Consider the following 15,714-nt stretch of genomic DNA (forward strand, 5'->3'; position numbering starts at 1 on the left):
GTGAAGGCAGGCGGCCAAGACACAGAGCACAGGAAGGGTTTCGTTTGAGAAGAAACTAACAATTAGTCAGGATAACACACTTAGGACATTCATTAACATTAAGCAAACATGCCAGACACTCAATTCCCTAAAGCAGTTTTCCTCATAATCTTCCATTTCCAAACCCACGTATGATGGTCTGAAGAAGCAAGGCTTCGGGCTACAGGGAGGTGAATGAAGGCATTAAATATAAAGAATTTTCAAAGTAAAATGATTAGGACCGTGTTTAAATTATAAGTTTATTGAGCATAAGATATAAAGGTTGCTATCAAATGAAGATAGCTTACATTTTACACACAAAACAGCATTCTTATATGATTAAATTTAAGTCTATGTCTCTTTTTTCCCTAAGAGGAAAGAAAACCTATATTGACCAATTCAAGATATATCATAAGATAATCAGTTATTAATAAAAGAAAATCAATAAAGTAAAAAATAATTGAATCAATGAAGTCTTTGTAAAAAATTTATCATCTAAGTCTGTCAGCTGGTTTTTCTTTTATGCTCCAGCTGGTCACTTAGTTCAGCCAAAAAAAAAAAAAGCTGAGCAGAGGTAAATTTGTCGTGCCACAAATCATAGCTCTGTTGCTGTCCTGGGTAGATTTCACAGCTTTCTCTTTTCTATCTTTGCCCGCTCCCTACCACCACTTCTCAAAGCAAATGTGTTCTTTGGGAACGTGGCTGTTTTCCAGTTGCTTGGAGAAAAAGTCTGTCATTGGAGGTGGGCCACAAATATAGAACAAAGTCTCTTGTGAAATATGATCTCTTATCTCCTTCTCCGTTATTCTTCCTTCTACCAAAAAACAGAATAAACACCAAATAAGCCAGACACGCCTGTACTGAAATGAGGAAGGACTAACTACAACTCAGCAACGGGGTTTATTTCCAGTAACCCAAGCTCAGGGCGTCTAGTGTGGACTCGTTCACACAATGGCTTCTGGTGGCAGCACCAGACGCCAGACCCAGGCAGAGAATGCATCACCAGGTTCCCTAAGCTTACGGTGAGCAAAGTGGGGAGCTAACCATCATGCACTCTTCAGACAGGGCCAGTTAGCTTCCTGATCTCTGGCAGAGATTCAGAACTGGCTTCAGCAAAGTAAATAAACTGGTGAAAAAAATCTTTCCAAGCAGGGGAAACCACGGGTAATTCAAATGACCATTAATGGCAAACGGCATCAATTCAGTCGAGGCTGGAACATAAAATCTTTGGATGTATACTACAGTGATGACACAAAGGTCCCCTTAAAATATGTGGAAAATAAATTTTTAACATGGGCAGTAAGAACCCCGTATATAATAAGGAAATCCAACCAAATCTCTCATTTTTCCACGGTGAATCACCTCCCAGTTCCCCAGGTAGTGACATCCCAGGAAAGCAACTACCGTCCACCAGCGGTCCGTGCCACCAAACAGCTGCGTGGACATAGTCAAAATATCCCCGGGGGACTCACCCGTGACGTATGGCTTGAGTTCTGCACTGATTTGGGCTGTCTGTTTCGTAACATGCAAACTGCACGCAATCTTCTCAGGAAATTCATTTACTAAATCGAGGATATTTTTCTGGAATGTCAAACGTATTTGGTCACACTACAATTTTAAAAAATCAAAACAGATGTGCACAGCCTCTGCCGCTGAACCCCGACTCCCAGTCTGCACACGTCTGCCACTCTCTTCCTCTCTACTTAAGAGACGTATTGTTGGGGCGCCTGGGTGGCTCAGTCGTTAAGCGTCTGCCTTCGGCTCGGGTCATGATCCCAGGGTCCTGGGATCGAGCCCCGCATCGGGCTCCCTGCTCCGCGGGAAGCCTGCTTCTCCCTCTCCCACTCCCCCTGCTTGTGTTCCCTCTCTCGCTGTCTCTCTCTGTCAAATAAAATCTTTAAAAAAAAAAAAAAAAAGAGACGTATTGTTTGCAGCCTCGCAGGCCGGAGCATTCACAGCACAGAGGGCTAGTTGGCTTTAATTGAAATCTGAATATGCTAACAAGCATATTACTAACTCTCCGGGAGTTTTTTCTTTTCCCTTTTTCTCAAGCAGTGGCAATTAAGCAGCAGTTTCACTGACCACAGTTGTGTCTTTTAACTGTTTCTGTTCTTTTGTTCATCCCTGCAGCTGCAAGGCAATCCAGAGTGAAAGCCTTCTCCTGTCAAGTGTACTTCCTTTCAACAGATGCAGCCGAGGGGGGTTTCCGTCACCCGGCGGGGGCCGAACTCCGCGCGCCTCACCTCCTCTGTTATAGAACCTGTAGGTCTCCTGACTCCGCAGATGCTCGGGGCTGTGGCCACCTTTCTGTTCATCGGCCTCCAGATTCAGGCCCACCAAACCCGTCCTGGCCTGTCCTGTCACTTCACCGGGAGCCCCTCAACACAAGCTGTTTTTCTGTCCTAAGAAGTGGTGGTTAATTCCCCATCTGAACATGATTAACGTCAAGCCTTCTGTTGCAACGAACTCTCGTAGAGAAGACAGAGTAACGAAGAACGTTCCGGAGACGACTCCCACCCCGCCACGAGTTTGCTCACGGCACGCTAGCAAGTGTCCGTCTCTCCCCTACCTTAAACAGGAGCTCACTGGTATTCTGGGCACTGTAGAACAGCTTTGTCGTCCCCATCTCGTAGCCGCTCCCTCTGTGGGCCAGTTCTCTGTGGAGGTCGGCCGTGTGCCGCAGGATGGAGAGCAGGGGGTTAATTCCGACCCCTCCTGCAATCAGCACGAGGTTTCTAGAGGCATCTGCAGGCTGCGGGTCAAAGAAGAACTCTCCACCCACTCTCACGGCCACTTCAGAGTCAAGTGTACACTATGGCAGGAAAGAAAAGATCCGTGAGTCCTTTGGGGCACAGGCCTTACACCTACCGCTCTTCTTCAAGAAAACGGACTGCCTCTGCCTCCTGCATTTTTATCCGTGCTGAGGACTGTTTTCACAGCCGGCTCCCACTTGTCCCACTCGCCCATCACACAGGCCATTCGCTGCTCTGCCTTTGTGATCCGTACCGCCTAGCCGCTCCAGAACCCAGGAGAGGGGGACTCCCTTCAGTCGTTTTGCCACTTGCTCACTTCTTAGGTGATGAGCCGGGCTGCGCAACAGGCACTGGACTCAGGGCACAGCTCTGAAGCATGAGTTTCCTTTTCTGCTCGAAGCCATGGAGCTCAGACAGGCAGGCTGGGGCAGGTGTCATTACGCTGCGGCTGCCCTGGGCTCGTCAGAGAACACTCTGGGTACCGGGGGCCCCCTCCGGGCCACCAGCAGGGCACAGCCAGAGCTCTGCTGCGCAGGCTTGAGGCCGGCCCCGCGGTGCTGGTCGGTGCTGTGCGCCTCTCCCCGGAGCAGCAAGAACAGGCACAGAGGCTTCACTCCCCGGGGGGCGACTGCCACACCCCCGACCCAGCAAAGCACCTAGTGGGTGAGGTCACTTAGACCCGAACGACCATCAGAGCTGAATGCACTGGTTCTCCATGAGGGTGACAGAGACCCCAAAAGGAGGTGTTTTGGAAACACGTGGTGATACTTTTTTATTGTCACGATGGTTTGGAAAACCCAACTGGCATTTAGAGGGCAGGACCGGAGATGCTAGCTAGATGTCTTGTGCAGTTAGCAGTGCCCGGGAGCTGGCTCCCACTCAGCTGATGGTTAAATTTTGAGGAATTTCGTGAACCAGGTTTGTTTGGGTTTTTTTTAAAGATTTTATTTATTTATTTGACAGAGAGCACAAGCAGGGGGAGCAGCAACCAGAGGGAGAGGGAGAGGCAGGCTCCCCCACTGAGCAGGGAGCCCGACGCGGGGCTCGATCCCAGGACCCTGGGATCATGACTTGAGCCGAAGGCAGCCGCTTAACCGACTGAGCCACCCAGGCGCCACGTGAACCACTTCCTACTGGTAGTTTGAATTCAGCCACTGAGGGAGTATCTGCAACACAGAAATCAGCAAATGCTGCAAATCAAGACTTTTTGTACTCAGCCAGTTTAGCAGCACAGGATTGCCCTGCAGAAACTTCTGAATGGCCCATGGGACATACATGGAGGTGAAAACTGGTTTGTAATGATCTGAGACTAGATCCTAACTCATTTATAAAAAACCCAAAGCACTGTGTACGGACGGATCTAGTGGAGTCCGAATGTTCCAGAATGTACCCATCGTGTAGACTGTACTCTATTGTATCCAGAACATTACCAAGTATGCTCACTGTTCTGGCCAGCCACATCCCCGTTGGTAACATGCACGTGTGGTTCTCCCGTCACCAGGCAACAGGCAGCACCATCTGCACCTGTAGACGGTGTACTCATGCTGATTCTACGCTGAGGAACAGCCGTCTGACTACTTAATTCTCTCTTCCAGTTAAGATCTGCCCAACCACTGATCTAGTGAAATACACAGTCTGTGACTAGGAATCCCCCCTCTTTTTTTTAATTTCTCCTTGGCATTACATTTAGAGAATTATGTCACCAAAAAAAAAAAAAAAAAATCTTTCATATGTTGATTACATTAACTTTGAATTTCATTTCAGGAGGGTTCTAGAAAGAGGGCAGCGGATCTGATAGGGTTGAGACCTCTAGCTTGGATAAAATGTACTGATGTAGGAGTCAGAAGACTGAATTTTAATCACAGCCTATGAAATCCATCAAGTTCCTTCATTTCTCTGAGCCTCTGCTGCCGCATCTGTTAAATGGGTACCAACACCTGTGCTGCTCACCTCACAGGGCTATGGTGGCCATCACGGGACACCCGGCGGGGAAGAATTCCCTGCTGGACTGCTGCCATCTAGCTCTATTACAGGAGGGGGTTTTAGTCACTGAAGCTGCCAGGGAAGAAAAAGTGCTGGGGGTGCCTGCTCCTTTCTTCCCTGCCACTAAAAGGCAACCCAGAACTAAAGAAATTTATATGAAGAGCAAAAGTTGGCTCCATTACATGTTCCTGATGTAAATCAACAAAATGAACTCCCTCCTAAGAAGCAATAAGTTATCATGTGCTTTTTAAAGACCAAATCCTCAACATTCACTCCTTGGAGCCCTGCATGGCAGGTAGGCCGTTAAGTACTTATTTTTTTAAATTTTTTTTTAAGATTTTATGTATTTATTTAAGAGAGAGAGCACAAGCAGGGAGAGCAGCAGAGAGAGAGGGAGAAAGAGGTCTCCACTGTGCAGGGAGCCCGATGCGGGGCTCGAGCCCAGGACTCCGGGATCATGACCCGAGCCGAAGGCAGACGCTTAGCCGACTGAGCCACCCAGGCGCCCCCAGTTAAGTACTTTTTGACATGAATTTAATTTGGGGCTTTACAACTTAAAGAAGAAGTTAAATCTTAAAGAAGAGTTAGTCTCAGAGAAATGTAAGAAAAAACAATAATTAGTTTCATTTACAAAAGAGGTCCTTTCTGGTAAAGAACTATCAAATGAAGGAAAATCCTTTCTCTGAGGGAAAAGAAAAACATCTAAACTAAACAATTTTAAATAGGTAGGCCATTTTTACACGAAGGATGAGAAGTGGGTTTTTATTTTCGACAAAAGAAATGAGCAGCAAGGGAGCATTCTGTTAGGAATAAGTACAATCTAGGACTTACTACACTGGCCACCAAAGTGCTTTAAAATGCCCTTCCTTTTCAAGTCTCAGAAACAGAATCTATGGTATGAGAAGTTCTGCCTAATGATGCCAAAAGACTGAATCTCTCTGTCCCTTCCCTCCCCATCTTGCTTGCCTGTACACCTCTCTCTTTATCACTAAGAATCAAAGAGTAAAAGAAACTAAGAAATGAGAAAGAAATCATTTTCTCCAACGGTCATCTTTAGCAGGATTAATAATTACAACAAAGCCTTTAGGGTACTGTTTTTGAGACAGAGTATTTTCAAAACCCTGAAGTTGGCAAAAAGAGAAAGAAAGAAAAAAAAATGTGCCTACCATCTCCTTAGTGACAAAATAATCTTAAATAGATCTATCTTCTTATTTGCTAGCATCTGGAAAGAATGAAAAGCCATCTTTGTCTTTTACTGATCAATAAAAGCTGCCAAGGTAGCATGAACACAACACTCCAAGTACTGTACCCTATAATACGGAAGTGAGTAAAAGGACATTACCTTCGATTACGCGGCCATGTTTTGGGTACAGATTTTCCACTTGTGAAATAAACAACTTTTCCACAGCAGCTGGAGCCCAGCACACAATAGCTGTCTAGAACCCTTTACCCTGCCAGGAGCCTGAGCCAAAGCAGATAAAATAAAGGAAGACATTTATGGCACTTTATCCCATGTCCCAACAGAGCAGCCTGCTGCCACCCAGACACTCACGTGCCTCCATTGTCCACTCTAATAGCTTAATAAGACAAACCCCTCAGGAGGAAAACAGCCACCTGAGAATGGTTCCAAGACAAATCTGACTTCATAAAGGCTGTTTGCAACTCCCACCGGGCAGAGTGGAGCCGGCACTACAATTAAAATGTGCATTCAAGCAATGCCACTTGGAGATTTTCTACAGCCTCTAAGAGTAAGTTCCTTCATTGAAATGCCAATGAGGCATGAAACCAAGCAGGGAGCTGTGGAGCAGGACCAGGTCAGGTCACGTGGGAGGCAGATAACGGGAGGGAACTCATGGCACTCGGAGCCAAGATGGCCAAACTCACTGTAACCCTGGGCAAGGGGCACATGGAAACCTTGCCAGCCCCACCCCCACGGCATTTTTTAGAGATTCAGGATATAGCCTACAGACAGTAATGGGTGGGAAATCCAAAGAGAATCTAAAAAGGAATGAGGCAGCTGAGGACACATGGAAGGAATGACTCAGAAGGTCGGAGGGTAAAAATGTGACAGGATACATTGAGAATGGAAATGCTAAGGCAAGCAGCTGCCTTATTCTGAACAGATACAACTTGACACGGAAATCATAATTAGAAGAGACTTTTTTTATGCCCCTATAGATTTAAAAACCTTTTATTTTTTTTTTAATTATCTTACAGTAAAACTTTTTGGGGGGAGCGGGGGAGGGAGTATAGTTCTGTGGATTTTAACACACACACACACAGATCTGCCTAACTACCACCAAAACCAAGATACAGAACAGTTCCATCACCACCAAAACCAAGATACAGAACAGTTTCATCACCCCCAAAACCTCCCTCTGCTTTCCCTCTATGCTCACACCTTTCCCTACCCCTAACCCCTGTTAACCACTCATCTGTTTTCCATCATTGTATTTTCTGTCTTCCAGAGTGTGACAAAAATGGGATTACAGAGTACCTAACCTTTGAGACTGGCTTTTTTCACTCAATATGTGGCCTTTAAGACTCACCCAAGTCAAGTGCATCAATGGTTCATCCATTTTTACGCTGAATAACAATATATTGTATGAATGGATCACAATTTGTTTATCTGTTCACCTTTTGAGGGACATTTGGGTTGTTTCCAGTTTTTGACAATTATGAATAGAACCACTATAAATGTTTCACGTACAAGTTTTTATATGAACAGAGCTTTCTGTTTCTCTAGAATAAAGATCCAGGAGCAGTATTACTAGGACTTACAATAAATGATTGTTTCATTTCATACAAAACTACCAAAATGTCTTCCAGATTGGCAGCAGTATCTCGCATTCCTGCTAGCAATCTAAGCTATAGAAGAGAGTTCCAGTCACTCCACATCCTTACCAGCATTTGGTATTGTCAGAACTTTTAACTTTAGTCATTCTAATAGGTGTGTAGAGATATCCCCCTATATCCAGTTTTAATCTGCATTTCCCTAATGATGGTCAACATCTTGTCATTGCTTACTAGCTGTCCTTATATCCTTTTTACTGAAGTGTCTATTCAGGCTTTTACCCATTTTTAAATTATGCTTGTTTTCTTTCTGCTGACTTTTGAGAGTTCTTTATGTATTCTGGATATTACATATCCTTTGTTGGATATCTAACGTGCAAATACCTTTCATCGAATCTGTAGCAGTGTCTTTTGCAGAAAAACGTTTTTAATTTTGATTAACTCCTATATATCAATCTCCTCTTTTATGGATCTGGCTTTTGGTGTCATGTCCTAACACACCTACCCTCAAGTTCAGAATATTTCTTATGTTTTCTTCTAAAATTGTTACGGTTTTGTGTCTTCTACTTACATCTATAACCTATTTTGTGGGAATTTTCAACATAAAGTAGGACACTTAGGACAAAGTTGTTTCTTTGCATATGGATAAACAACTGTCCCAGCACTGTATATATGTTGGAAAGGTTATCCTTTCGCCACTGAATTTCTTTAGCACTGTCGTCAAAAATCAAATGGCCATATGTGTGTTGGATCCAATTCTGAATTCTTTATTCTGTTCCATCAATTTATGTGTCCATCCCTTCACCAATACTAATTTGATTACCATAGCTGTATTTTAATCTTAAATTTGAGCAATGTGATACTTGCCACTTTATTCTTCTTCAAAACTGTTTTAGCTATTCTAGTCCCTTTGCCCTTCCATATAAATTTTAAAATCAGTTTATAGCTACAATATTTATACTGGTACATTCCTTTCTGGCAAAGGAGATAAGAAAATGGGATGGGATAAAAGTTGTTGGTAAATATAGAAGGCACTCTAGAAATAAAAGGGATGGTCAAAAACTAAGAAGACAAACAACTGATTTGTGCGGAGCTCATTCTTTGTTATCAGAGTTCTCAGAGGTAATGAACAGTCAGCTTATGTAGAATTGTGTTGAGTCCCTTAGTGAAACATGAGTTATTAGCTGCAAACGTGGATTCCCTCTCAGGATCTCATGTGAAGAGCTCTCCAGAGGCAATGGCACCATGGATTTAGCAGTGCTCAGCTCTAGGCACAAGCGGGATAGAATGAGAAATCACTTCCTTGGGGCGCCCGGGTGGCTCAGTCGGTTAAGCGTCTGCCTTCGGCTCAGGTCATGATCCCAGAGTCCTGGGATTGAGCCCTACATCGGGCTCCACGCTCAGCAGGGAGCCTGCGTCTCCCTCTCCCTCTCCCTGCCTGTCTACCTACTCGTGCTCTCTCTCTGTCAAATAAATAAAATCTTTAAAAAAAAAAAAGAAAAAGAAATCACTTCCTTTCCAAATGACAGAATAATAGTTTAATTCCTTTTATTTAGGATAGTTAGGACAAAATAATCTGATTTATAGGTTTACCATTTATAAGACACACAGAGAGCCAATTTAAAAAAACTTACATATAAAGTAAAATGTTTCAATACTAAAGTAGTGTTCAACTGAACACTAGTAACCCAGAAGGTATTTTCAGATCCCAAAATATCTTTGAGTCTTCCCTAATGCATCAAGAAGATTCTGCTTCTTTGACCATTCTGGAGTCTGAATTCTGGATGTGGGGGAGCTCTCTGTGAGCATGTACCCTTCCCACTCAAGCCTTGGTTTCTTAGGTGCATTAAGTGAGCTGAACACAAATTTTGTGGGTAGGCAGAGATGCCCAGAGCTCCAAATTTAAACAGGTTTGCTCACCTGATTGTGAATCCAGAGAGCAGGAGGGTGGTTCGCATATTTCACTGCCAATTCTATCATTCTCTCTTGTTCTAGTAGTCTGGGGCTGGAGCATATTGAGAACCCACCAACCACAGAGACTCCTGGGATAAAGAAATCAATCCTAAAAAGAAAGGCAAATAAACTTTTTGTTGAAGCAATTTTAAAAGTGGGCAACAAGATAAGTAAAACTGATAAACTTTAAGCTAGTTAAGAAAAAAAAAGAAAAGAGAAAATTAGTAAAATCAAGAATGGAAGAGGGGACATCATCACCAAGCTTACAAAAATAGAAAAGATTATTACAGGAATTCCATGAACAACTGTATGACAAAAATTGAGATAAATGAAATGGATACATTCCTAGAAAGACAGAAATTATCAAATTGGACTCAAGAAGAAACAGAAAATCTGAACAGGCCCCTAACAAGTAAATAGTTTTAGTAATTTCAAAACTTCTAGAAAAAAAAAAGGATAGGCATCACTGGTGAATTTTACCAAGGATTTAAAGAACGCTAATCTTTTACAAACTCTTCCCAAAAACCAGAAAAGAACATTTGCCATCTCATTTATAAGGCCAGTATTACCCTGCTACCAAAACCAGACAAAGATATAACAAGAAAAGAAACTAAGTTCAATATCCCTTGTGAATATAGATGCAAAAATCCCAGGAATATTAGGTTGGTTTAACATCTGAAAATCAATCAATGAAAAACACCACTTAGTAGAATAATGGACAAAACCCAGGTATCATCTCAATAGATGCAGAAAAGGCATTTGGCAATATTTAAGACCCTTACATAATAAAAATACTCAACTAACTACAAATAATTGGGAACTTCCTCAATCTAATAAAGGACATCTACAAAATATCCAACATTCAATGGTGAAAAGCTACAAGTTTCTCCCCTAAAGACAGAAACAAGACAAGGATGTCTGTTCCTACCACCTCTTTTTAACATTGTACTAGAGGTTCTAGCCAAGGCAATTAAGCAAGAAAATTAAATAAAAGGTATCAAGATTAGAGAGGAAGAAATTGTAGATGACATGATGTTGTATATAGAAAATCCTAAGGAATCTACTATAAGGATATTAGAACTAATAAGCAAGTTCAAATGATGCTGCAGAATACAAGATTGATAAAAATCAACTGTATTTCTATACACTAGCAGTTAACAATCTAAATGTGAAGTTGAGAAAAATAATTTTATTTATAATAACATAAAAAAGATTAAAACAACTGGGAATAAATTTAACAAAAGAAGTATATAAGACTTGCATACGGAAAGCTACAAAACATTATGGAGAAAAATCAAAGAAGGTCTAAATAAATAAAAAGACACCTAATGTTCACAGACTGAAAGACTTAATAATATTAAGATGGCAATACTCTCCAAATTAATCTATAGATTCAATGCAATACCTATCAAACTCCAGATGGTTTCTTTGCTGAAACTGACAAGTTGATCATAAAATTAATATGGAAATTCAAGGAACCCAGAATCATCAAAACAATTTGGAAAAAGACCAACAAATTTAGAGGACTCACACATTCTGATTTCAAAACTTACTATAAAGCTACAGTAATGAAGACACTGTAGTACTGGCATTAGGACAGGCACATAAATCAACGATAAAGAACTGCAAGTCCAGAAGTAAACTCTTAAGTATGTGGTCAGTTGATTTTTGACAAGAGTACCAACACAATTCAATGGCAGAAGAACAGTCTTTTCAATGAACTGTGCCAGAACAACTGGATATACACATGTAAAAAGAACGAAGTTGGACCCCTACCTCACACCATATACAAAAATTAACTCAAAATGGGTCACAGACTTAAAGAGCTAAAATTATAAACTCTTAGAAGACTCACACAGGAGTAACTCTTCATGGCAATGGTTACTCAGATAGGATACCAAACACAAAAGTCAAAGAAAAAATGGAGAAACTAGCCTGCAACAAAATTAAGATACCATCATTAAAAGGTAACCTACAGAATGGGAGAGAATACTTTCAAATCAAATATCTGATAAGGAATTTGTATACAGAAAATATAAAGAACTTGTACAATTCAATAATTAAGACAACTCAAAATATGGGCAAAGGATTTGTATAAACATTTCTCCAAAGATATGTAAATGGCAAATAAGCATGTAAAAAGTTGCTCGACATCATTAGTTATTAGGAAAATGCAAATCAAAATCACAAGAGCTATCACTTCATACTCAACTAGGATTGATGGCTAATTAAACCAACAGTAGTACTAGTAAGGATCCTGAGAAACCAGAACCCTTCTACACTGCTGGTGGGAATGTAAAATGGCGCAGCCATTTTGGAAAATAGTTTGCAGTGTCTCAAAATGTTAAACAGAGTTACCATATGACCATCAACTCCACTCTTAAATATATACCCAAGAGAAATTAAAATATATGTCCATTCAAAAACACGTACATGAATATTCATAGCATTATTGATAATAGCCTAAAAGTGAAAACAATCTAAATTTTCATCAATTCATGAATGTATAAACAAAATATGGTATATCCACAATGGAATGAAGTACTGATACATGCCACAACACAGATAAACATTAAATTATGTTAACAGAAAGAGGTCAGTCACCCAGAGGAATGGGAGAGAATTGTTGAAAAAGAAATGTTGAAAAAGAAAAGCAAAGCTGGCGGCATCACAGTTCCGGACTTCAAGCTCTATTACAAAGCTGTCATCATCAAGACAGTATGGTCCTGGCACAAAAACAGACACATAGATCAATGGAACAGAATAGAGAGCCCAGAAATGGACCCTCAACTCTATGGTCAACTAATCCTTGACAAAGCAGGAAAGAATGTCCAGTGGAAAAAAAGACAGTCTCTTCAACAAATGGTGTTGGGAAAATTAGACAGCCACATGCAGAAGAATGAAACTGGACAATTTCTTTATGCCACACACAAAAATAGACTCAAAATGGTTGAAAGACCTAAATGTGAGACAGGAGTCCATCAAAATCCTAAAGGAAAACACAGGCAGCAACCTCTTCGACCTCAGCCGAAGCAACTTCTTCCTAGAAACATCACCAAAGGCAAGGGAAGCAAGGGCAAAAATGAACTATTGGGACCTCATCAAGATAAAAGGCTTTTGCACAGCAAAGGAAACAGTCAACAAAACTAAAAGACAACCGACAGAATGGGAGAAGATATTTGCAAATGACATATCAGATAAAGGGCTAGTATGCAAAATCTATAAAGAACTTCTTAAACTCAATACCCAAAGAACAAATGATCCAATCAAGAAATGGGCAGAAGACACGAACAGACATTTTTCCAAAGAAGACATCCAAATGGCCAACAGACACATGAAAAAGTGCTCAACATCGCTCAGCATCAGGGAAATCCAAATCAAAACTTCAGTGAGATCTCACCTCACACCAGTCAGAATGGCTAAAATTAACAAGTCAGGAAATGACAGATGTTGGCAGGGATGCAGAGAAAGGGGAACCCTCCTACACTGTTGGTGGGAATGCAAGCTGTGCAGCCACTCTGGAAAACAGTATGGAGGTTCCTCAAAAAGTTGAAAATAGAGCTACCATACGATCCAGCAATTGCACTACTGGGTATATACCCCAAAGATACAAATGTAGGGATCGAAGGGGTACGTGCACCCCGATATTTATAGCAGCAATGTCCACAGTAGCCAAACTGTGGAAAGAGCCAAGATGTCCATTGACAGATGAATGGATAAAGAAGATGTGGTATGTATATGTGTATATATATATATATATATGTATATGTATATATATACAATGGAATATTATACAGCCATCAAAAGGAATGAAATCTTGCCATTTGCAACGACATGGATGGAACTGGAGGGTGTTATGCTGAGCGAAATAAGTCAATCAGAGAAAGACATGTATCATATGACCTCACTGATATAAGGAATTCTTAATCTCAGGAAACAAACTGAGGATTGCTGGAGTGGTGGGGGGTGGGAGGGATGGGGTGGCTGGGTGATAGACATTGGGGAGGGTATATGCTATGGTGAGCGCTGTGAATTGTGTAAGACTTGAATCACAGATCTGTACCTCTGAAACAATACATCATATGTTAAAAAAAAAAGAAAGAAGATAGCAAGAGGGAAAGAATGAAGGGGGATATCAGAGGGAGAGACGAACCATGAGAGACTATGGACTCTGAAAAACAAACTGAGGGTTCAGTTTGTTCAGGTAGGTAGAGTGGAGGGGGGTGGGAGGATGGGTTAGCCTGGTGATGGGTATTAAAGAGGGCATGTTCTGCATGGAGCACTGGGTGTTATACGCAAACAATGAATCATGGAACACTACATCAAAAACTAATGATGTAATGTATGGTGATTAACATAACATAATAATAAAAAGAAAAAGAGAAAGAGGTCAGTCACAAAAAGGACCACCTATTGTATAATTCCATTGATATGAAATGTCCAGAATAGGCCAATCCATAAAGACAGAAAGTAGAACAGTGGTTGTCAAAGCAGGTTAGGATGGGGAATGAATGATAATCAGTATAAGGTTTCTTTTTGGGATGATGAGAATGTTGCAAAATTTTGTTCTGTTGATGGCTGCACAATTCTGTAAAAATACTAAAAACCACTGAATTGTAAACTATAAATGGGTGAATTTTATAATATGTACAGTATATCCCAATAAGACAGTTTTTTAAAAGTGTAAAAAAAAGGGGTGGGCAACAAAAACTTTTTCACTGGCATTTGACAAATTAAAATGCTGATGTGACCTTCTAAGTTCCAAAACTCTTATATTTCCTTTTCTTCAAAACATACTCCTATAGTCTAGAACTCTTGCAAGTTTCAAGCCTTTGATACTTCTATGCCAGAGAAAATCTTTTTTGGTAGGGATTCTAGGAAATGCAACAAACCTAGTTATGTACCAAGGAAAGAAAAATTTATTAGAACCTGGGTCCACAAAAAATTCTCCTACCAATGTCTAGAAAACAAACATCCAATCTAGATGTTTTTCAGCCATCAAAGAGCAAAAGTATCATTTATCCCCATTATTTTCATGGAAGCCAGGAGGCTTCCATGAAAAGCACACTATGTTCCCTACTGATTTGATTTATGACCTTAAAAGATGTTCTCTTCTGATCTTTGGCCTTAAACATTTGGACATTTTTTGAGTCTTAAAAAACCTGAGTCTGGATTGGAAGTGCTCCAGAAAAGGTCCCCAGCCTATTTTTGTCTATATTCACTTGATTCTTTTCCATCAATACTTTTATTTCCTTCTCATTTCAGACAAGACATAAATATATAAAGACTACAGTTGTTATTTTTTTTTTTTAAGATTTTATTTATTTGGTAGAGAGAGACACAGCGAGAGAGAGAACACAAGCAGGGGGAGTGGGAGAGGGAGAAGCAGGCCTCCCGCCGAGCAGGGAGCCCGATGCGGGGCTCGATCCCAGGACTCTGGGATCATGACCTGAGCCGAAGGCAGACGCTTAACGACTGAGCCACCCAGGTGCCCCTACAGTTGTTATTTATTAACACAGTTGCTGTATGCTTTCAGAGAAGAAGTATAATAGTATCTCCATAGCTTCCATGTTTAAAAAAAATAGTTAATCAATGAACTACTTTTGCAGCTTCATCTCCTGAACTATAGTGCCCTCTGCTGCTTGATGTTGATAAAGACTGTTCTCGCAGGGAAAGGGAATCTAAGTAACTTTGGAAAGCAACCTTTAAAAAAAAAGGACTCCTTCATTAAATGCTACAGAATTCAAATGACATAAAAACTTCATCTGAATAGATTTAAGAAAATATGCACGATACATATTTAATAAAGCATCTGTCCAAGAAAAAATTAAGTTTTAAACATACACACACACACTTAAAAATGCCCTCTTGAAGCCAAGAGCTGAGGCACCTACTGCACTCTCATATGAGTGAATGTAAGAAGAACTGTGAGGAAGAGCCTAATTCTGTAGTGAAGCCACATACCCATATCCACCTGTGACACCCCAGGCAGCCCTGTCCTGCCCACAAATGCAGCCCTGGTGCCCGGCACAGAGCAGACACACAAATCGTGGCCGAATGTCGATGTTTTACCGTGAGATCCTAAAACTCTTTAGTCCTCAGCTCGAGGGCTTAGAGCCCCTCCCTCATCCCTTGTGCAAACACCACAGACACCTCCTGTTTCCCATGTACAGGCCCTGGCGTCAGTGCTGGAGGTAAAGATGCCAAGTATGTC

The 15,714-nt window shown here is 41.2% G+C and overlaps 1 protein-coding gene across 5 annotated transcripts in view; it reads right to left on the reverse strand.

Annotated features, from left to right (window-relative positions):
* Positions 1-260: 260 nt before the first annotated feature.
* Positions 261-15,714, reverse strand: part of OXNAD1 (oxidoreductase NAD binding domain containing 1) — a 38,470-nt gene continuing 23,016 nt past the window's right edge. For all 5 annotated transcript variants that reach the window (XM_034994162.1, XM_034994154.1, XM_034994138.1 and 2 more), the window contains 4 exons: positions 9,468-9,609; positions 2,588-2,830; positions 1,491-1,599; positions 261-832 (listed from right to left, as the gene is read on the reverse strand). In XM_034994162.1, the coding sequence (XP_034850053.1) occupies positions 678-832; positions 1,491-1,599; positions 2,588-2,830; positions 9,468-9,609 (649 nt within the window). In that variant the 3' untranslated portion in view covers positions 261-677. The remainder of the gene's footprint in view (positions 833-1,490; positions 1,600-2,587; positions 2,831-9,467; positions 9,610-15,714) is intronic.

Source organism: Mirounga leonina, unplaced genomic scaffold (assembly GCF_011800145.1).
Source record: "Mirounga leonina isolate KUSES-001 unplaced genomic scaffold, KU_Mleo_1.0 Mir_115, whole genome shotgun sequence".
NCBI classification, from domain to species: domain Eukaryota; kingdom Metazoa; phylum Chordata; class Mammalia; order Carnivora; family Phocidae; genus Mirounga; species Mirounga leonina.